At 50.6% G+C, this 22,314-nt stretch overlaps 1 protein-coding gene across 1 annotated transcript in view; it reads right to left on the bottom strand.

Annotated features, from left to right (window-relative positions):
* The window catches only part of LOC138758333 (zinc finger protein 84-like), a 32,777-nt gene extending 15,774 nt beyond the window's left edge, over positions 1-17,003 (bottom strand). Inside the window, exons 1-2 of the mRNA XM_069927098.1 lie at positions 16,910-17,003; positions 15,823-16,263 (exon numbers count right to left, since the gene is read on the bottom strand). Coding sequence (XP_069783199.1) covers positions 15,823-16,263; positions 16,910-16,965 — 497 coding nt within the window. The 5' untranslated portion in view covers positions 16,966-17,003. The remainder of the gene's footprint in view (positions 1-15,822; positions 16,264-16,909) is intronic.
* Positions 17,004-22,314: the final 5,311 nt, after the last annotated feature.

Here is a 22,314-nt window from a genome sequence, read left to right on the forward strand (position 1 = left end):
CGCTCAGACCCTCACGTACCCCCCACCCTGTTTGGTGCCCCCACGAACTCCCCACACTCTGCTCAGATCCCCACTAACTCCCAAGACCTGCTCGACCCACCCACGAACTCCAGTCCACCTGGCACCCCCAGTAACCCCTCCTCTAGCCTGCTTAGCCCACAACTAACCCACCCATCCTACGGCCCCCCCACTATCTCCCCCCACAATTTTTGCCCCCCTCCCACCCTGATCAGCACCCCCACAAACTCCTCCACACTGCTCAGCAACCCCACTAATTCCCCCCACACTCCTCAGCTCCCCCACCCCGCTCGGCCCCCCACCAACTCCCCCACCCTGCTCGGTCCCCAACAATTCCCCCACCCCGCTCGGCCCCCCACCAACTCCCCCACCCCGCTCGCCCCCCCCACCAACTCCCCCATCCCGCTCAGCCCCCCACCAACTCCCCCACTCGGCCCCCCACCAACTCCCCCACTCGACCCCCACCAACTCCCCCACTCGGCCCCCCACCAACTCCCCACTCGGCCCCCCACCAACTCCCCCACTCGGCCCCCACCAACTCCCCCACTCGGCCCCCCACCAACTCCCCCACTCGGCCCCCCACCAACACCCCTCTCGGCCCCCCACCAACTCCCCCACTCGGCCCCCACCAACTCCCCCACTCGGCCCCCCACCAACTCCCCCACTCGGCCCCCCACCAACTCCCCCACTCGGCCCCCCACCAACTCCCCCACTCGGCCCCCCACCAACTCCCCCACTCGGCCCCCCACCAACTCCCCCACTCGGCCCCCCACCAACTCCCCCACTCGGCCCCCCACCAACTCCCCCACTCGGCCCCCCACCAACTCCCCCACTCGGCCCCCCACCAACTCCCCCACTCGGCCCCCCACCAACTCCCCCACTCGGCCCCCCACCAACTCCCCCACTCGGCCCCCCACCAACTCCCCCACTCGGCCCCCCACCAACTCCCCCACTCGGCCCCCCACCAACTCCCCCACTCGGCCCCCCACCAACTCCCCCACTCGGCCCCCCACCAACTCCCCCACTCGGCCCCCCACCAACTCCCCCACTCGGCCCTCCACCAACTCCACCACAAAGCTCGGACCCCTCACCAACTCACCCACCTCACTAGGCCCCTCCACCAACTCGCCCTCCCACTACCTCCCCCACCCTGCTTGGCACCCCCACAAACTTCTCCATCATGCTCAGCAACCCCACTAATTCCCCCCACACTGCTCGGCTCCCCCACCAACGCCTCCACCCTGCTTGGCCCCCCATCAACTCCCCCACCCAGCTTGGCCCCCCCACCATCTCATCCACCTTGCCTGGCCCCCCCACCAACTCTCCCACCCTGCTTGGCCCCACCAACTCTCCCACCCTGCTTGGCCCCCCCACCATCTCACCCACCTCGATCAGCCACCCACCAACTCCTTCACCCCGCTCGCCCCCCGCGAACTCCCCCACGACGCTCGGACCCACCACTAACCCTGTCACTCCGCGCGGCCCCTCACTGATTCCCCCACCCCATTCAGCCCCTCACTAACTCCTCCAGCCCGCTTGGCCCCCCTAGTAACTTCCCTACCCCACCCGGTCCCCCATCAACTCCCCCACCCCATTTGGACCCCCCACTATCTCCATTACCCAGCTCATGCCCCACACAAACTCAACCTCTCTGCTCGGCCCCCCCCACCCCCACCCTGCTCGGACCCCTCCACTAAGTCCCCCACCACGTTCAATGCCCCCAATGACCCCTCCACTCTACTCGGCGGCACCTTGAACTCCGCTACCCCGTATGGCACCCCCACCAACTACTCCACCCAGCTCGGCCTCCCCTCAACACTCCCATCCCTCTCTGCCCCCCACACCATCTCCCCCTCCCCACTTGGCCCCCCACGAACTCCCCCATCGCGCTCAGCCCCCCTACACCTCCCAGCCCCCCATAAACTCCTGCATCCCGCTTAGACCGCCCTCCCCACTATCTCCTCCACCATGCTCGGCCCTCCAACTAACTCCACCACCCTGCTCGGCCCCCCCACTAACTCCCCTACCCAGCTTGGCTCCCCCCTTACTAACTCCCCTACTCCGGCCGGCCAACCATAAATTCCCCCACCACGCTTGAACACCCCATTATCTCCCCTACACAGCTCGGCCCCCGCTCCAACTCCCACACCCAGCTCGGCCTTCCAACCCCCTCCCCCACCCCGCAAACTCTCCAATCCCGCTCGGACACCCACCAACTCACCCACCCCGCTCAGCCCCCCCACCAACTCACCCACCTCGCTAGGCCCCTCCACCAACTCCCCCACCCAGCTAGACTCCCCCAACCCAGTCGGCACCCCCGTAAACTCTACAACCCCACTCAGACACACCACTAACCCTGTCACCCTGCTCGCCCCCTCACTGAGTACCCCACTCCACTCAGCCCTTCACTATCTCCCCGCACCTGGCTCAGACCCCCTCTAACTCCCCATACCCGCTCAACCATCCTACGAACTCCATCCCACCTGGTGCCCCCAGTAACTCCCTCTCCAGCCAGCTTAGTCCCCTACTAACCCACCCACCCTGCTTGGCCACCCCACTGTCTCCCCCCACTAACCCACCCACCCTGCTCATTACCCCCACTAACTCCTCCACCCTACTCAGCAACCCCACTAATCCCCCCCACCCTGCTTGGCTCATCCACTAACCCCCCCCCCCCACCCTGCTCAGCCCCCCACCCTGCTCAGCTCCCCCACTAACCTCCCCACACTGCTTGGCCCCACCACCATGCTCGCCCCCCCCCCCCCACCAACTCCTTCTCCCGACTTGGCCCCCCCACCAACACCCCCACCATGCTCGGCCCTCCAACTAACTCCCCCACCCTGCTCGGCCGCCACACTATCTCCCCCCACTAACCCACCCCTACTAACTCCTCCACCCTGCTCAGCAACTTCACTAATTCCTCCCATCCTGCTTGGCTCACCCACTAACTCCCCACCCTGCTCAATGCCCTGACTGACCTCTCCACTCTGCTCAGTGCCCCCACTAATGCCTCGACCCCAGTTGGCCCCCCTCCACTAACCCACCATCCCACTCAGCCGACTCCCACTAACACCCCAATCCGCTCAGCCCCGCCACTAACCCTCTCACCATGCTTGCCCCACCCCCCACTCACTCCCCTACCCTGTTCAGTCATCCCACTCACTCCACCCACCCTGCTTCACTCCCCCACTAATGGCCTCCACCCCACAGCCCCCCACTAAACTCCCCACCCCACTCAGCCCCCCCACTAACCTCCCCATCCTGCTCAGCCCCCCATTAACCTTCCCACCTTGCTCAGCCCACCCACACTAACCTCCCCACCCCGGTTGGTCTCCCCACTAACTCCCCCATACTAACCTCCCTCTCCAATTTGGCACCCTCCACTAACTCCCCCACCCCACTCGACCCATCCTCCCTGCTCAACCCCCCCCCATCAACTCCTCCACCCCGCTCGGCCTTCCCACTAACTTCCCCAACCCGCTTGCCCCCCCCCACTAAACCCCCCATTCCAATGCCCCCCCCCACTATACCTCCACCCCGCTCGGCCACCCCACTAACTGCCCCACCTGCTTGGCATCCTCACTTAACTCCCCCACCCCACTCAGCATTGCCACTAACTCCCCCGGCCCCACCCCACTCGGCGCCACCACTAAACACCCCCACCCCACGGCACCACCAGTAGCCCTCCCCACCCCACTCAGTGCTGCCACTAACTCCCCCACCCCTGTGCTCTTGTATGGGGGGAGGGAGTGGGTGCTTGGGATGTGGCCTGGAGGTCAAGGGGGTGGCAGACCAAAGGAGTTTGGGAACCACTGATTTAGATTATGTACTGAATGGCTTTGTGGCCAAGTTTTCCAATGATATGAAGGTAGGTGGAGGAGATGGGAATCAGACTTAAATTTAAGTATTGTTGCTCAAACTGGTCCAATTTATACTGTGACTAGATGTCAAATGCAATAAATGTAAGATGCAGATAGGTACAATATATTTTTCACCAGCTATATCTCCCCATAAAAATTAAATAAAAGCAGACATTTCGGATCAATGCTTTAAGGTGCAGTGAGAAGATGGGAACTTTTTTTACATTCAACTTGGGTAGATCTGGGGAAACTCTTAAAGCAAATTACAGGAATTCAATGGCCACAGTACCAAGAGCTATTCTTATTGGGGAATATTGCCAGTATATTGCCTAAAATAAGGTGGTAATTAAACTATATTTGTCAACATCTCATTGGTCAGAAAATGTATAGCAGTTACTTGGACATCTGATTCATATCTAGGTATAGCCCGTTGGAATGTGGAAATACATAATGGCTTCCCTTGAGATTACCTAAGAAAAAATACAACATGTTCTTACAAATATGGCAGCCAAATTTACAAAATGCAGATGCAAATCTTTAATTGTGCCCCATATCGCCCATAAGACTGACACTAATGTCCCCTTGAGATCCAGGTAAATTCTGAAAATTTGAAATTTGTGAGGTAGACAATAGATCCCTGGTAATCTCTCCCCCCCCCCCCCACCTTTTCTTTTTCTTCTCTCTTTGGGACTTTATTAACTTCATGGGAGGGTGGGGTGGGGGAATTACAGCCATCATAGATCATCATTTTTCCTCAGTATTCAATTTTTTCCTGTTTTTGTTGATTGCACGTTTGACTTTAAAAATTCAAATATTCCAAAAAAAAGTAGGTGGAGGAGCAGGTTGTATTGAGGAAACGAGGAGGCTGCAGAATGCCTTAGAGTAGAAGTGACAAATGAAATAAAATGTCAGAAAGCATACAATCAGGCACTTTGATGGAAGAAATAAATGGGCATATTATTTTTAAATAGGGAGAAAATTGAACATTTCCACAGGCAAAGGGACTTGGGAGTCCTCGTGCAGGATTTGCTGAAAGTCAACCTGCAGATTGAGTAAATGGTGAAGAAGGCTTTCATTTCCAGAGGAATAGAATACAAGGGATGTGATGTTGATGAGGCATTGGTGAGACCTCTCAGAGTAGTCGAGTGGTTTTGGGCTCCTCATTTAAGAAAGGATGTGCTGACATAAGGGAGTACAGGGGAGGTTCACGAGAGTGATTCCAGGGTTACCAGATGACAAACCTTTGGCAGCTCGACTGTATTCTGTGGAATTTAGATTTGGGGGATCTTGAAACATTTTAATCTTGAAAGATGTAGAGTAAATGTTCAAAAGTTGTTTCCCATGATGGGAGAGTGGGACAAGAGGGCACAACTTAAGATCGAAGGGCATCCATTTAGAACAGAGATATGAAGGAATTTCTTTAGCCAGAGGGTGGTTATGGAGGCCAGGTCATTGTGTGTGAGAAATGGAAGCTTGAAGAATTGCACAGGGTGCTGGTGAGGCCACACTTGAAGTGCTCCATGTGGTTCCAGTCTTAGTCGCAGAAGGATGGACTGGCTTTGGATAAATCGCAGAGGAAGTTCACTGGGTGAGGGGTTTAAATTCATCCTGGGTACTCGAAGGTTGGGGGACTGTTCCCTCACACTCCTGACGTAAACAGAGGGTCGGTTTTGGTGGTGGGGGGAAGGTACAGTGGATGCCGCCTACACACTTAATTCCATCCAGGTAAGGCATGTGTTCCCTTGCATTCCTTGTGAATGGGGGAAGGTCAGGTGGAGGTTGTGTACGTGGGCCAATTCCACCCAGGCAAGACGAGAGTGTTCCTTCATGCTCCTTGTGGATGGAGGAGGGTTGGTGTGGTGGATGTGTACATGGACTAATTCCACTGAGGGAAAGTTGAGTGTTCCCTTACACTCCCAACCTTTTCAGACATTCATCACGGTAACAGGCCATTTTGACCCACACGCCCATGTTGTCCAATTTGCACCCAATTAACCTGCACCCCCCTGGTATATTTCAAATGGTGGAAGGAAACTGGAGCCCCTGGGGAAACCCACGCAGACATGGGGAGAACATACAAACTCCTTACAGAGCACAGGATTTAAATCCAAGTCCCAATCACTGGCACTGTAACGGCAGTGCGCTAACTGCTATGTCAACTGTGACAGCCCTTTGTGGACAGAGGGTTGACGTGTGGTGGATGTCATGCACATGGACTAATTCCATCCAGTCACTTCCTTACGCTTCTGGCTTGTGTACAGAGAAGGGGTGGTGTGGGAGATGTAGCAGATGTACTGTACCCAGTCAACATTCCCTGTGGACAGAGAAGAGTATGTAGGTGGTGCAGAGGATGTCAGGAAGACGGACTAACTCCACCCAGGCAAAGCAAGAGCATTCCCTCACACCCCTTGTGGACAGAGGAGTCTCAATGCAGGTTGAGGTTAGTGACATAACATTTGCCGTCTCCCAATCTGCTGGAACCTGCCCAGAGTCCAGGATATTTTTGTAATTACCAAAAACTCCTCCACTATAATTTATTCCACTTCACCAGTACCGTGAGATGCAATGTATTGTGACCAGGGCACTGATCTACAATCAGACCCACCAGTTTGTTCAGCACTAACTCCTTAGTGCATGATTGTTTCAAGGTCCTTGCTTCCCATTGCACCCTTAGCATCTCTCTGGCATGTTAGACACCTTGAAGATCGACACAAAACAGTTTTTGAGGCTTTAGCCATTCCCAATATTAACCTCCTCTTCCAAGGACCTACATTCACTTGAACCACCATTTTCTGCTTTACACATTTGTAAAGACTTTTACTATCTTTTTACATTTTGTGCTCGTGAAACAAAGTCTGCAGACGCAGTAGTTGTGGTAAATACACAAAGTGCTGGAGAAATTCAGCAAGCCCACAGCTTCCATAGAAGGCGAATACAAGAGCCTGAGGGCATTAACATCGACTTCAGTTTCCGTTAGTTCCCCAGCCTGTCTTTCCATTTCCCTGTCTCCTTTCCTCCATCACCCCACCCATTTTTTTTTACAGCACAGTAGCAGCCAATTCCACCCGAATTACACCCTGGAGGGTGGGAGGAAACCAGAGCATCCAGGGAAAACCTGTGCAGATCTGTACAAACTCCTTACAGGTAGCAACGGATTTGAACCCAGGTTGATGGCACTATTAATAGTTACACTAACTGTGCTGACCATTTTACCTCTCCCTCTTTCCCCCACCCCCCAACTCCCCTCCAGCTTTACATTCACAAACCCACCCTCCCAGCTTTTCCTTCTCTCCATGTCCACCTATGCCCCTTCTGCCCTCCTCTTTCCCCCACCACCTGCTTTTTGCTCATACCTTGGCGAATGGCTCAGGGCCAAAACACTGGTTATATATCTTTGCCTTCTTTGGATGCTGTGGGATCTGCTGAGTTTCTCCATCACTTTTATGTATTTATTACATTTTGTGCCAGTTTATTTTCATAGGCCCCAGCCACTGGGGAATCTACAGTGAGGTGTACAAGATTACTAGAGCTAAGCTAGCACCTTTCTCCTGGAATGGTGACAGCAAACATCAAAGGACATAGGTTCATGGTGAGGAGAGGAAGGTTTAGGGGGAAACAGAGGGATCTGGGAATACAAACATAATTCCCTGAAAGTGACATCACAGGAAGATAGGGTTGTACAGAGAGCTTTTTGCAGATTTGCCTTCATAAATCAATGTATTGAGTACAGGAGATGAGATGTTATGGTATTGTATTGGTGGGGTCAAATTTGGAGTATTCATAGAACACAGCACAGTACAGACCCTTCAGCCCTCGATGTTGTGTACTACCAAAAAAAGCCCTACCCTTCCTACCTTGTAAACCTCTATTTTTCTTTCATCTGTGTGCCTAAGTTTCTTAATCGCCTCTAATATTTCATCCTCCACCACCCCCGGCAAGGCATTCCAGGCAAAAAAAAAAGTACCCCTGATGTCTCCCCTAAACTTTCCTCCCTTCATTTTGTACATGTCCTCTGGTGTTTGCTTCTCCCGCCCGGGGTGGGGGGGGGGGGGTGTAAAAGTGCTGGTTGTCTACCTTATCTATTCCTCTCAGAATCTTGTATATCTCTATTAAGTCACCTCTCATCCTTCATCCCAAAGTCCTGGCTCTGCTAACCTTGCCTTGCATGGCATTTTCCAATCCAGACATAATTCTGGTAACTCTCCTCTGAACCTTATCCATCCTAAAATGAGGTGACCAGAACTGAACACAATACTCTATAAGTGTGGTCTCACCAGAGATTTGTAGAATTGTAACATGGGTTCTTGAACTCAATCCCATGAATAATGAAGCCTAGGGCAGCACAGTTAGTGCAATTCTGTTATAGCACCAGGAACCAGTGTTCAAATCCAGCATTATCTGTAAGGAATCTGTACATTTTCCCATGTCTGCTCTGGTTTCCTCCTACCATTCAAACAGTACTGGGAATTAATTTAATGTAATTGGGTGGCACCACTCATGGGCCAAAAGGGTCTGTTACCATGCTGTATGTCTAAATAGGCCATCTTAACTATCCTATCAATCTGTGCAGCAATCTTAGAAAACCACAGCACAGTACAGGCCCTTCAGCCCTCAATGTTATGTGACCCATATATTCCTTTTTTAAAAAAATACTAAACCCTCCATTTTTCTTCCATGTCTGCTTGTCTCTTAAATGCCCCTAATATTTTAGCCTCTCCACAATTCTGCACAAAAAACCTTACCCCTGATGTCCTTCCCTTCACAAAACCATGCTGACTATCCCTGAGTAGATTGTAATTCCCCAAATGCCCTTAGATCTTGTCCTTAAGAATCCTCTCTATTAGTTTGCACATCACTGATGTAAACTGACCAGTCTATAATTCCCAGGATTCTCTATTGCCCTGTTTTAAACAAGGGGAGCACATTTGCCATTCTCCAATCCTATGGCACCTCTCCTGTGGCCACAGGAGACAAAGATCATCATCAACACGCCACCTACCTCTTTTCTCCCCTCAACAACTTGGGGTACACCTTGTTCGACCCTGGGAACTGATTAATTTTAATGTTTTTAAGAAGATCCAACACTTCCTATTTCACGCTTTATTCCAACCTGACCCAGATCAAGGTCCTTTTCTCTGGTGAATACTGAAGCAAAGTATTCATGTAGGACCTCCCCAATTTCCAGGCATATGTTGCCTCCTTTATCTTTAAGTGGTCCTTCCTTCACTCTCATCATCCTTTGTTCTTTGAACACCTTGGAGTTCTCCTTAATCCTACATGCCAAGACCTTGTCATGCCCTCTTCCAGCTCTCCTAAATTCCTTCCTGGCTACCTTATAATTCTCGTGAGTCTTTCCTGTTTTTTGCTTCCTAAATCAAATGCACACTTCCTTCCTCTTAACTAGCTGCTTCACCTGTTTTGTGAACCACAGTTCCCTTTTCCTACCATCTTTTTCCTGTCTTGGTGGGACAAACCAAAACATCCTCCCCATTTCTTCTGTTCCCAATTTACTCTTCCTAGTTCCTGCCTCATCCCATTGTAGTTAGCCCTTCCCCAATTAAACACATTCCCATTTTGTCTGCTTTTAACCTTGTCAATAGTTATGCTAAAGCTCAGGGCAATGTGGTCACCATCACTGAAACGTTCCCCCAAAGAGAGGTCCGCCACCTGACCAGGTTTATTATCCAGTATTAGATTCAGTATGTCCTCGTCAGCTGTGTCAGGAATCCTTCTTGATCACAACTGACACATTCTGTCCCATCTATCCCTCTTGCAATCAGAAGGTGCCAGTCAATATTTAGAAAGTTGAAGTCTACTATGACAACCCTGTAATTTCTGCACCATTCCAAAATCTGTCTGCTTATCTGTTCCTCAGTATCCCAAGGGCTATTTGGCCTTCTGACTTCCACCCACACTGAATCTGTAGACACTCGCTCTACAGCATCCTCCCTTTCTACAGCTGTGATTCTATCCCTGACCAGTAATGCTACTCCCCTCCCCTTTTTACCTCCCATCTCATCCCTTTTAAAAGACCAAAACCCCTAGTACTGCATCAGCCGATCCTGCCCTTCCTCCAACCAAGTTTCTGTAACAGCCACATCATAATTCTATGTACTGATCCATGCTTTAAGTTCATCCTCTTTATTCCTAATACTCCAAGCATTGAAAGACACATTTCACCCCCTCCAATTGACATTTACCCCTGTCTGTCCTTCCTCACAACTCCATAACACATTGCATCATCCTTTCCACCTTTGCCTTATTCTTTCCCATCCCCTGCCAAACTAGTTAAATTCTCCCCAACAGCTCAAGCAAACCTGCCCACCAAGCCGTTGATCCCTTTCTAGTTCAGGTGCAGCCTGTCCTTTTTGTAGAGGTTAGACCTTCCCCAGAAGAGATCCCAATGATCCACAAATCTGCACCCCCTGCCCCAACTCTTCAACCATCTGAAGAGATTGTCATCTGTCACAACTTCCCATTCCTACCCTCACTGGTGTGTGGCACAGGCAGCAATCCCAAGATTTCCACCCTTGAGTTTCCTTCCTAACTCCCTATATTCCCTCTTCAGGACCGCCCCCATCCTTACTCCTATCTATGTCATTGGTACCAATGTGGACCACAACATCCCTTTGGCCATCTGGCAGAAAGTACCTAAGCACTCGGCTCTTGCCCAGCAACTTTTCCCTCCAAGCCATCAAGCTCCTGAATCCCCAGTACATGTGCATATTGCACCGTGGACTTTCAGTCTTAATATTTTCATGTGTTAACTGCTTTCCTAACATATCTATGTAAATATAACAATTACAGCACAGAAACAAGCCAATTTAGCCCTTCTCGTCCATGCTGAACACCTTCTCACCTAGTCCCATTGACCTGCACTCGGCCCATAACCCTCCACACTTCTCTCGTCCATATACCTGTCCACCTTTTTCTTAAATATTAAAATCCAGCCCATATCTACCACTTTGGCTGGAAGCTCATTCAACCCTCCCACCACCCTCTGAGTGAAGAAATTTCCCCTATACTTTATCACCTTCAAACTCAATCCATGTTTTCTTGCTGGAAGCAACCCCTCTCAATGGAAATAACCAATCCACATTTACTCTATCTGTCCCTCATCATTTTAAACACCTCTATCAAAACACCCCTCAATCTTCTACACTGTAACTTAAACCCAGGCCACATTCTTGTAAATCTTCTCTGCACTCTCTCTATTTTGTTGATATCCTTCCTATAATTCAGTGACCAAAACTGCACATATTCTAAATTTGGCCTCACTAATGGCTTATACAACTTCAACATGACATCCCAACTCCTGGACACAATACCATGATTTATGAAGGCCAACATACCAAAAGCTTTCTTCATCAGCCTATCTACACGTGACTCCACTTTCAGGGAATTATGTTCCAGAATTCCTAAATCCTTTTGTTCTACTGCACTCCTTAATTGTTTCCTATTTAACATGTATGACCTTACCTGATTATTGCTACCAAAATGTAGCACCTCACATTTATCAGTATTAAACTCCATCTACCATCTTTCAGCCCACTCTTCTAACTGGCCTATATCCACTGCAAGCTTTGAAAACCTTCATTGCTGTCCACACCACCACCAATCTTAGTATCATCTGCATACTTACTAATCCTATTTACCACCCTATCATCCAGATCATTAATATATATAACAAACAACAATGGACCCAGGACCGATCCCTGAGGCTCTCCACTGGTCACCAGCCTCCAATTTGACAATTTCCCCCACTACTCTGGCATCTCCCATCCAACCATTGTTGAATCCATTTCACTACTTCAACATTAATACCTAATCACTAATCTCTTGTCAAAGGCCTTACTAAAGTCCATATAGACATCCCACAACCTTCCCTTCATCAACCTTCTCAGTAACCTCCTCAAAACATTCTATATGATTTGTTAAACATGATCTACCACACACAAAACCATGTCCTAGTCAATCCTTTTATCCAAATAATTGTATATTCCATCTCCATTAATTTACCTACCACTGACATCAGACTCATGAGCTTATAATTACCAGGTTTACTTTTGCAGGCTTTTTTAGAGCCCCCCCCCCCACCCCTCCCAATCCTCTGGCACCTCCTCCGTGGCTAATGACATTTTAAATATTTCTGTCAGAGCCCCTGCTATTTCTTTACTAACCTCCCTCAGACTCGTAGGGAATATCTTGTTAGGGCCCAGAGATTTATCCACTTTTATTCTCTTTAAAGTCGCCAGTTCGACCTCCTCATTAATCTGTACATTTTCCATGACCTCACTACTAGTTCTCCTTACTTGACCTGACTCAATATTCCTTAATGAATACTGAAGAAAAAAATCATTTAAAATTTCCTCCCTCTCTTCTGGCTCCTCACAAAGCCTGCCACCCAATTTTATCCCTCACTATTCTTTTATTTTTAATATATCTGTAGAAACTCTTTGGATTTATTTTTACCTTGCTTGCCAAAGCAGCTTCATATTTCCTTTTAGTCATTCTAATTTCATTTGTTTTGCACTCTTTACATCCTTCAAGCACCTTATTTATTTATTCTCTGCTGTCCACATCCCTTTCTCCAAACTAAATTCCCAATATCCCTTAAAAACCAAGACTCTCTATATTTTCTAACCTTTCCTTTAATCCTCAGAGACAGACCAACTCTGTATTCTCAAAATTTCCCTTTTGAACATCCTCCATTTATCTGTTGCCTCCTTCTCAGAAAATTATCCCAATCCACACCTTCTAATCCTTTCGCAGCTCCTCAAAATTAACTATACCCCCATTATGCCTTTCCCTTTCCTCACTTCCACCCAAATACCCTCACTGGTTGAGCACTCCAATCTACCCTGCCATAGCACCACTGTAATGTTTTCTCTAACAAGCAATGTGACTCCCTTCCCCTGTTCTATCACACCTAAAGCAATGGAATCCTGGAACATTTGGCTACAATATATTTCCGTGTTGTCAATCCACGCAATAAACTCATCCACCTTACTTAACATGCTCCTTGCTTTGAAATATATAAACTTGAGAGGTCCCCCACATTCACTCCTTTTCATACCATCTACTTTTACTATCCCCTCTCCTTCATTAATTTTAACAATCTGATTCCTCTCTCTTCAAATCTAGTTGTCCTTCTATGCTCTAAGGTCCTGGAGAAATGCTATCTCATCCTACCGTGCGAGCACGGTATGAACAATAAATAAAGGCGACTTGACTTGACTGCTTACCCTTATGCTTTAGAATGCTTTGGACTCAATCTGAGACGCCTTTGATCCTGGCACCTGGGAGACCACATACATCCGGGAGTCTCGATCTGTGCAGTTTTGGTCACCTCACTACAAGGAAGGATGTCAGTAAGATTGAAAGAGTGCAGAGAGTTTCAAGGATATTCCCTGTAATAGAATTACAGGGAAAGGTGAAATAGGTTAGGACTTTATTCCCTAGAATGTAGATGAGGGGAGATTTGATAGAGGTTACACAAATTGTGTATAGAGTAAATGCAAGCTGGCTTTTCTCACTGAGGTTAGGTGATACACAAACCAGAGGACAGGGGTAAAGGATGAAGGGGGGGGGGGGGGTTAAGAGGAGGGACCTTCCTCATTCAGAGAGTGATGGGAATGTGGAATGAGCTGAAGTGGTGAATGTGGACTTGATTTTAATATTTAAGAAAAATTTGGACATGTTCATGGATGGGGCGGGGTGTTCAGGGATAGGAACAGTGCAGGTTTGGCACAGATTAGAAGGGCTGAAGGCCAGTTTCTGTGCTGTAACTTTTCTCAGAGTAGAGGGTGCCAGGAATGCATTTGCTGGGGGTGGTGTTGGTGGCTGGTACAATAGAGACATTTAAAAGACTGAGACCAGTACAGTAAAATCCCTGGTATCCGACACCTAGAGGGGATTGATAGATGACAGATAAGTGAATTTTCCAGTTGTTTGCCACTACATGTTGCACAATTGGCAAGGTGTGCCAATTTTAAGCTTATGTATTTTTTTTTACCTATTTTCTGTGATATTTTTGCTTGTTGCTTGAGGTTGCCAATTGCTTGAATTCTGGATCACAGGGGTTTTACTGTATAGGGTTATGGATGTGATTGAGGGAAGGGTGGGTCAACACAACATTGTGGGCTGAAGGGCCTGTCCTGAATTGTAACGTTCTGCGTACAGACTCGGCTTCCTCTGCACTGACATCATTGGGAATCGTCGACACACTCCCCTCCTGCACGTCGACGTGCTGTAGTCTCGCTGACAAACCCCCTCGCCAGGGTCTTGGCCCCGCATTAGACAACCAGGTTTATTTCACAAACTTCTGACGCAAACAACAAAAAAGTATCAAGAGAGAAGAGGGAGAGATGGCGTCCGCCTGCAATGGATGGCAAAGATAATCCAGCTGGCCCCACGCCTGCTTTCCCGTAAGGCATGGGGAAGGTCCGGGTGGGGAATGCACAACGGCCACACAGCTCCCCGTCATCCGCAGGGCGTCTGGCTCCATTCATCTGCTCTGGGGGGAGGATGAAGGTGAGTAGGGGAGGGAAGGGGGGGGTTCGGGTGGGATGGGGAATGGGTCAGTGAGGGGTTTTGGGAGGGTATGAAAAGATGGAGGAGGTTGGTATCAGGGTGGGTAGGGGAAGGGTTGAAAATTGGTTGAGGGAAGAGGATGAGGGAGTGGTTTGGTTCAGAGCAGGATGGGGAGGAGTCAGGACTAGGTGGAGGAAGGGGTGGGGTTGACAAGATGGCAGAAGGGTCAAGGTGGGGACAGGTTGAGGAAGGAGTTTGGGGGAGTTGGGATCAAGGAAGGTTTGGGGTTGGGTGGGGGGACGGTACAGGGGAGAAGTTGAGGGAGGTGTTCAGTGGATGAGGGAGAAATGGGGAGGGGTTGGGGTCAAGGAGGGCTGCCCGGCGAACCGTCCTGGGCCAAGTGCTCGAGCTGGTGCCCTTCCAAGTAGGACATGGTCTTGAAACTCTTGCCACAATCGGAGCAGATGAAGAGTTCAGCGGTGTCCGGGTCTGGGGGCTCCGAGGGATCCCGATCATCAGCTGCCTCTGGTGATGGGCACAGCTGCAAATCCTCCACATCCAGCAGTCTGCATTAGGGGAGGAGAGGATGTTACAGGAGGAAGGCAACGTTCAAGCTGCCTACCTACCCACCCCAAATCCCACCAGCCAAAACCCCTGCCCTGAAACCTAATCCCTGGAACCCCTGTCCCTGAAGCTCACTGCCCCCCAAACCCCCATCGCCAAAACCCATTACCCAGAAACCCCATCTGTACCTTCCCATCTGACCCCAGCCCCGTACCTTCCTGTCCATCCCCCCCTGTACCAACACGTCTGTTCCCGCTCAGAATCTACGTCTGACCCTGTCCCCACCCCCCATACCTACCAGTCAGCCCCCACTGCTCCTCCTCCTCTATACCTACCTGTCCGTCCCCACCACTCCTTCTCCCCAACGCCCTATACCTATCCCTGTGTCCCCAACCCCCCTCAATCCTGCAATCCTGTCAGTCCCCAGCCACCTCCTCCTCTCAGGTACCTACCTGCCTGTCTACACCCACCCCCCCCCCCCCCGGTACATACCCGTCGTTCCCTGTCACCTCCCCTCCCACCTACTCATCCATCTGCTCCTCCCCCAAACCTACTGTGTCCCTCCCCCGGTACATAACTATCCGTCCCCACCCCCTCCCCCAACGTACCTACCTGTCCCACCCTCATCCCACCCCTGGTACCTAACCGACCATCCCCACACCCCCCCCCCACCGTACCTACCCGTCCATCCCCACCCCCTCCCCCCTTTACCTACCCGTCTGTCCCTGTTTCCTCAGTGGGGCAGAGTGCCCCTTGACGTGTCCTGTCCCGGGTGTGGATGCGCTCGTGCCGCCGCAGGATGGATGACTGGCTGAAGTCCTTGGCACAGACAGGGCAACGGAAGGGCCGCTCACCGGTGTGGGTGCGCTGGTGGGTGGCCAGGTTGGAGAGGCGGCTGAAGGGCCGGCCACAGGTTTGGCAGCGGAAGGGCTTCTCGCCTGTGTGGGTGAGCTGGTGCTTGACCAGGTTGGAGGGCTGGCTGAACTCCTTGCCGCAGGTCTGGCAGCGGAAGGGCCGCTCGCCCGTGTGGGTGCGCTGGTGACGCACCAGGTTTGACTTGTGGTTGAAGTCTTTGCCGCAGGCAGCGCAGCGAAAGGGCCGCTCACCCGTATGCACCCGCACATGCCGCTCAAAGTGGCATGAGTGCTCAAACGTCTTGCCGCAGTCCGGGCAGATAAAGCCCCGCTGATCGGGGTGGCAGCGTCTCCGGGGTCCTGCCCGGCCCCCTGTCCGCGAGGGGGGCTTCCTGCGCACCTGGGGCTGCTCACCTTCCATCGGGTGTGGGCTCCTGGAATTGTGCGGGGGGGGGGGGGGGGGTTTGGAAAAAAAGGTCAAAGTAGTCCTAATGTGGGGTCCTGGGGAGAGTGGCGAGGAGGGAGGGAGGGGGTGGAGGAGGTAAGTGCGACCACAAAGGAGAGCTCCGGGTGGGGGGGATGGGAGGATAGGTCAGTGTGGCCACAACGGAGGGGTTCCTGGAAGGAGAGGTCAGTGGGTTCAGGACTGGTGTCCCGCGTATGTGGGGATAAGGAAGAGGACACTGCAACCATCATGGGGTCCCGAGGGGGAGAAAACAGTGGTCATAACGGGGTCCTAAGGAGGCCAGAATGAAGGAGTCCCGAGGTGATGGAGGAGGGGACAGTGGGGTCAGCACCAGTTTCCAAGGATGGGTCAGAACGGAGGTCCGGACTCAGGCGTCCCATGGTAGGAGGGAGAGGGAGGGTGGACGGGAGACCACAGAGGGACCATACGGAGGATCGGGTCGGGGAGGGGGATCAGGACGGATGGTCCTGGCGGGGAGGGAGGGAGGTGAGAGGTTACTGCGCCCAGGACTGGGGACCCGGGAGGGCTCCCGTGGCGTGAGGGGCTGGTGCAGGGAGGAAGGGGAGGTAGCGGCAGTCCCCTCCCTCATCCCCCCGACTCACTCCTCCACTCACCAACTCTCCGGAGCCTCCGCTGAAGCCTCCCTCACAGGCCGCGCACCGCCGCGCATGCGCCCCTCCGTTCACTGGACCGCCACCCCCCCCACCCCGGACCATATTCGTAGCCGCGATCGATGCCGGGAGGCTGAGGCCGCCATTTGGACTCGCACTTCCGGTCCTCGGGAGGACGGTGGGGTTTTAACCCAGACTATTCATGGGTCTGTCCCACCTGCCTCTATCCTTCTAAACCCGTCCTATACATGGGTCCATCCCACCCACACTGGTCCCACCTGCTCCTACACTTCCAAATCCGTCCCATCCATGGATCTGTCCCACTCACACTGGTCCCACATGCCCCGACCCCTCTAAACCCATCCTATCATGGATCTGTCCCACCCACACTGGTCCCGCCTGCCACTCTCCCTCTAAACCCGTCCATCCATGGATCTATCCCACCCACACTGATCCCATCTGCCCTTATCCCTCCAAACTAATCCTATCATGGATCTGTCCCACCCACACTGGTCCCAGTGACATTGGTGGACTGGGTGGTCAGTAGATTGACACGTCGGTAGACTGACACGTCGGCACACTGTGATGTCGGTAGACTGTGACGTCGGTAGACTGACATGTCTGTAGACTGAGACGTTGGCAGACTGACACGTCGGCAGAATGATGTCAGTAGTCTGTGAATCGGCAGACAGACACATCAGTAGTCTGTGACATAGGTAGACTGGCACTCCATTAGACTGGGATGTCGGTAGACTGTGACATCAGTAGACTGACACTTTGGTAGACTGTCATGTCGGTAGGGTGACACGTTGGTAGACTGACATGTCGGTAAACTGTGACATCGGTCCACTGACACGCTGGTTGACTGTGATGTCGGCAGACTGACACGTCGCCAGACTGATGTCGGTAGACTGTGACATTGGTAGACTGACACGTCGGTAGACTGACACGATGGCAGATTGACACATTGGTAGACTGTGATGCTGGTATACTGACATGTCGGTAGGCTGACCCGCTGGTAGAATGAAACATCGGTAAACTGTGACATCAGTTGACTGACACATTGGTAGACTGTGACATCGGTAGAATGTGACATCGGTCAACTGACACACTGGTTGACTGTGATGTCGGCAGACTGACACATCGGCATACTGATGTCAGTAGACTGAGATCGGCAGACTAACACATCGGCATACTGATGTCAGTCAACTGAGATCGGCAGACTGACACATCAGCATACTGATGTCAGTAGACTGTGACATCGGCAGACTGACACTTCAGTAGAATGTGATGTCAGTAGACTGTGATGTCGGAAGATTGACAAGTTGGTAGACTGACATGTCAGCAGACTGTGACATCAGTGGACTGATATGAGGTTGGACTGTGACTTTGGTAGACTGACACGTTAGTAGACTGACTAGTTAGTAGACTGACACGTCGGTATACTGACACAATGGCAGATTGACAAGTTGGTAGACTGATATGTAGGTAGACTGACACATAGGTAGACTGACACATAGGTAGACTGACACATCAGTAGACTGACACATCAGTAGACTGTGATGTCGGTAGACTGTTATGTCAGTAAACTGTGACATAGATAGATCGACACGTTGGAAGAATGTGATGTTATTAGACTGGCACATCGGCAGACTGTGATGTCGATTGAATTACATGATGGTAGACTGTGATGTCAGTAGGGTGTGACGCTGGTAGACTGATATGTCGGTAGATTGTGACGTTGGTAGACTGTGATGCTGGTATACTGACACCTTGGTAGGCTGACCCGCTGGTAGAATGAAACATCAGCAAACTGTGACATCAGTTGACTGACATGTTGGTAGACTGTGATGGTAGAATGTGACATCCGTCGACTGACACACTGGTTGACTGTGACGTCGGCAGACTGACACATCGGCATACTGATGTCAGTAGACTGTGAGATCAGCAGACTGACACATCAGTAGACTGTGACATCGGCAGACTGACACTTCAGTAGTATGTGATGTCAGTAGACTGTGATGTCAGAAGATTAACAAGTTGGTAGACTGACATGTCGGTAGATTGTGACATTGGTAGACTGACACGCTAGTAGACTGACATGTCGGTAGACTGACATGATGGCAGATTGACACATTGGTAGACTGGCGTCGGCAGACTGACACTCCAGTAAACTGTTACATCAGTAGAAAGTAACGTCAGAAGTGGTAGGCTGACACGCCGGTAGACCTACACGTCGGTAAACTGTGACATCGGTAGACTGACATGTTGGTGGACTGTGACATTGGTAAACTGTGATGTCAGTAGACTGTTATGTAGGCAGACTGACACATTGTTAGATTGTGATATCAGGTGACTGACATGTCAGCAGACTGTGACATTGGTAGACTGACACGTCGGAAGACTGACACGTTGGCAGCTCGTGACATCACTAGACTGACATGTGAGTAGGCCATGATGTCAGTATACTGTGTTGGCTGGAGACATTGATGTTGGTAGACTGACATTTCAGCAGATTATGATGTCGGTAGAATGTGACATTGGTAACTCTAAAGTAGGTAGACTGTGACCTCAGTAGATTGACACATCGATAGACTGTGACGTTGGCAGACTGAAATGTCAGTAAGCTGCAACATTGGTAGACTGACACATTGGTAGACTGACACGTCGGTAGACTGTGATGACGGTAGGCTGACATGACAGTAGACTGTGACATTGGCAGACTGACACATTGGCAGACTGTGAATTCTGTAGAATGTCACATCGGTCGACTGACACATTGGTAGACTAACGTCGGCAGACTGACACGTTGGCAGACTGTGATGTCAGTAGACTGTGACGTGGGTATGCTGTGATGTTGGTAGACTGGTGTCGGTTGGCTGTGACATTGGCAGACTGACATGTCAGTAAGCTGCGACATTGGCAGACTGACACATCGATAGACTGTGACATTTTAGGCTGTGACTTTGGTAGACTGACAAATCGGTAGGCTGTGACTGGCAGATTGACACATCAGTAAGCTGCGACATTGGTAGAATGACACATCGGTGGAGCATGGCATGGGCGGACTGACACTTCAGTAGACTGTGACATTGGTAGACTGACATGTCAGTAGATTGTGACATTTGCAGACTGACACTCCAGTATACTGGGATGTCAGTAGATTGTGACATCGGTAGACTGTGACATCAGTAGACTGACACGTCGGTAGACTGTAACATTGGAAAACTTACACTCCAGTAGACTGGGATGTCAGTAGACTGTCACGTCGGTAGACTGACACGTCAATAGATTGTAAAGCAGGTAGATTGTGACATCAGTATACTGTGATGTCAGTAGGCTGACACGTCGGTAGACTGTAACATTGGTAGTTAGACTGACATGTTGGTAAACTGACGTTGGTAGAATGTGACGTTGATAGATTGACTCAGTGGTAGGCTGTGACATCAGTAGGCTGTGACTTTGATAGACTGACATATTGGTAGACTGTGATGTTGGCAGACTGAAATGTCAGTAAGATGCAACATTGGCAGACTGACACATTGGTAGATTGACACGCCAGTAGACTGACACGTCGGTAGACGGTGATGACAGATGACACTAAGCTAGGAGGGGTTGTGTGCACGGAAGAGGGGGTCAGGAAGCTCCAGTGTGATTTGGATAAATTGAGGGACTGGGCAGATACATGGCAAATGCACTACAATGTGGATAAATGTGAAGTTATCCACTTTGGTAATACAAACTGGAGGGCAGATTACTATTTGAATGGCAATAGATTAAGAGATAGGGAAGTGCAGAGAGACCTAGGGGTACTTGTACATCAGTCTCTGAAGGCAAGCATGCAGGTACAGCAGGCGGTTAAAAAGGCAAATGGTATGTTGGCCTTCATATCAAGAGGGTTTGAGTATAGGAACAAGGATACTGCAGCTGTTCAGGGCCTTGGTGAGACCACACCTGGAGTATTGTGTGCAGTTTTGGTCACCTTATCTAAGGAAGAATGTTCTTGCAATGGAGGGAGTGCAGAGGTGATTCACCAGGCTGATACCTGGAATGGCAGGAATGACTTATGAGGAAAGATTGCGCAAATTGGGATTGTACTCCCTGGAGTTTAGAAGATTGAGAGGGGATCTCATAGAGACATATAAAATTCTGGCAGGACTGGACAGAGTGGATGCAGATGGGATGTTTCCAAGGATGGGAAAATCCAGAACCCGGGGCCATGGTTTGAGGATAATAGGCAAACCATTTTGGACCGAAATGAAGAGGAATTTCTTTACCCAGAGGGAGGTGAATCTGTGGAATTCATTGCCACAGAGGGCAGTAGAGGCAGGTTCATTAAATATATTAAAGTGGGAATTAGATATATTTCTTCAGTATAAGGGTATTAAAGATTACGGAGAGAAGGCGGGGACGGGGTACTGAACTTTAAGATCAGCCATGATCTCGTTGAATGGCGGAGCAGGCTCGAAGGGTCGAATGACCTACTCCTGCTCCTATCTTCTATGTTTCTATGTTTCTATGACAGTAGACTGACATGACGGTAGACTGTGACATCGGCAGACTGACACGTCGGCAGACTATGATGTCGGTAAAATGTCACATCAGTCGACTGACACATTGGTAGCCTGACGTCAGCAGACTGACACGTCAGCAGACAGTGATGTTGATAGGCTGTGACATCGGCAGACTGACACATCAGTATACTGTGATATCAGTAGATTGAGACTTCAGTAGAAGGTGATGATGTAAAGGTGACATCCATACACATTGACTTTGGTTGATTGACACATTGCTAGTCTGTGACATCTGTAGAAAGTGACCGGTTGTCTCGAATGTCGGGAGTCTATGAAATCGGTAGACTGATATTTTGGTAGACTGTGATGTCTGTAGGATGTGACATCGTTAGGCTGTGACATCAGTATGTTGTGACATTGGTAGGCAGTGCCATTGGCAGACTGACACATCGGTAGACTGTGACCACGGTAGACTGTGACGTTGGTAGAATATGACATCGGTCGACTGACACATTGGTAGACTAACCGGCAGACTGAAATGTCAGCAGACTGTGACGTCGGTATACTGTGACATCAGCAGACTGACACTTCAGTAGTCTGTGATGTTGGCAGACTGATACGATGGCAGACTGTGATGTCAGTAAAATATGACATCGGTCAACTGACAGGTTGGCAGGCTGACCTCAGAAAACTAACACATCAGTAATCTGTGATGTCTGGAGACTGACATGTTGGCAGACTAACACATCAGCAGACTGTGACGTCAGTAGACTGTGACATCAGCAGACTGACACATTGGTAGTCTGTGACATCGGAAGACTGACACACCAATATACTGGGATGTTGGTAGACTGTGATGTCGGTAGACTGTAATGTCAGTAGACTGTGACATTG

The sequence above is a fragment of the Narcine bancroftii genome, chromosome 3, assembly GCF_036971445.1.
Source record: "Narcine bancroftii isolate sNarBan1 chromosome 3, sNarBan1.hap1, whole genome shotgun sequence".
Taxonomy (NCBI): Eukaryota; Metazoa; Chordata; class Chondrichthyes; order Torpediniformes; family Narcinidae; genus Narcine; species Narcine bancroftii.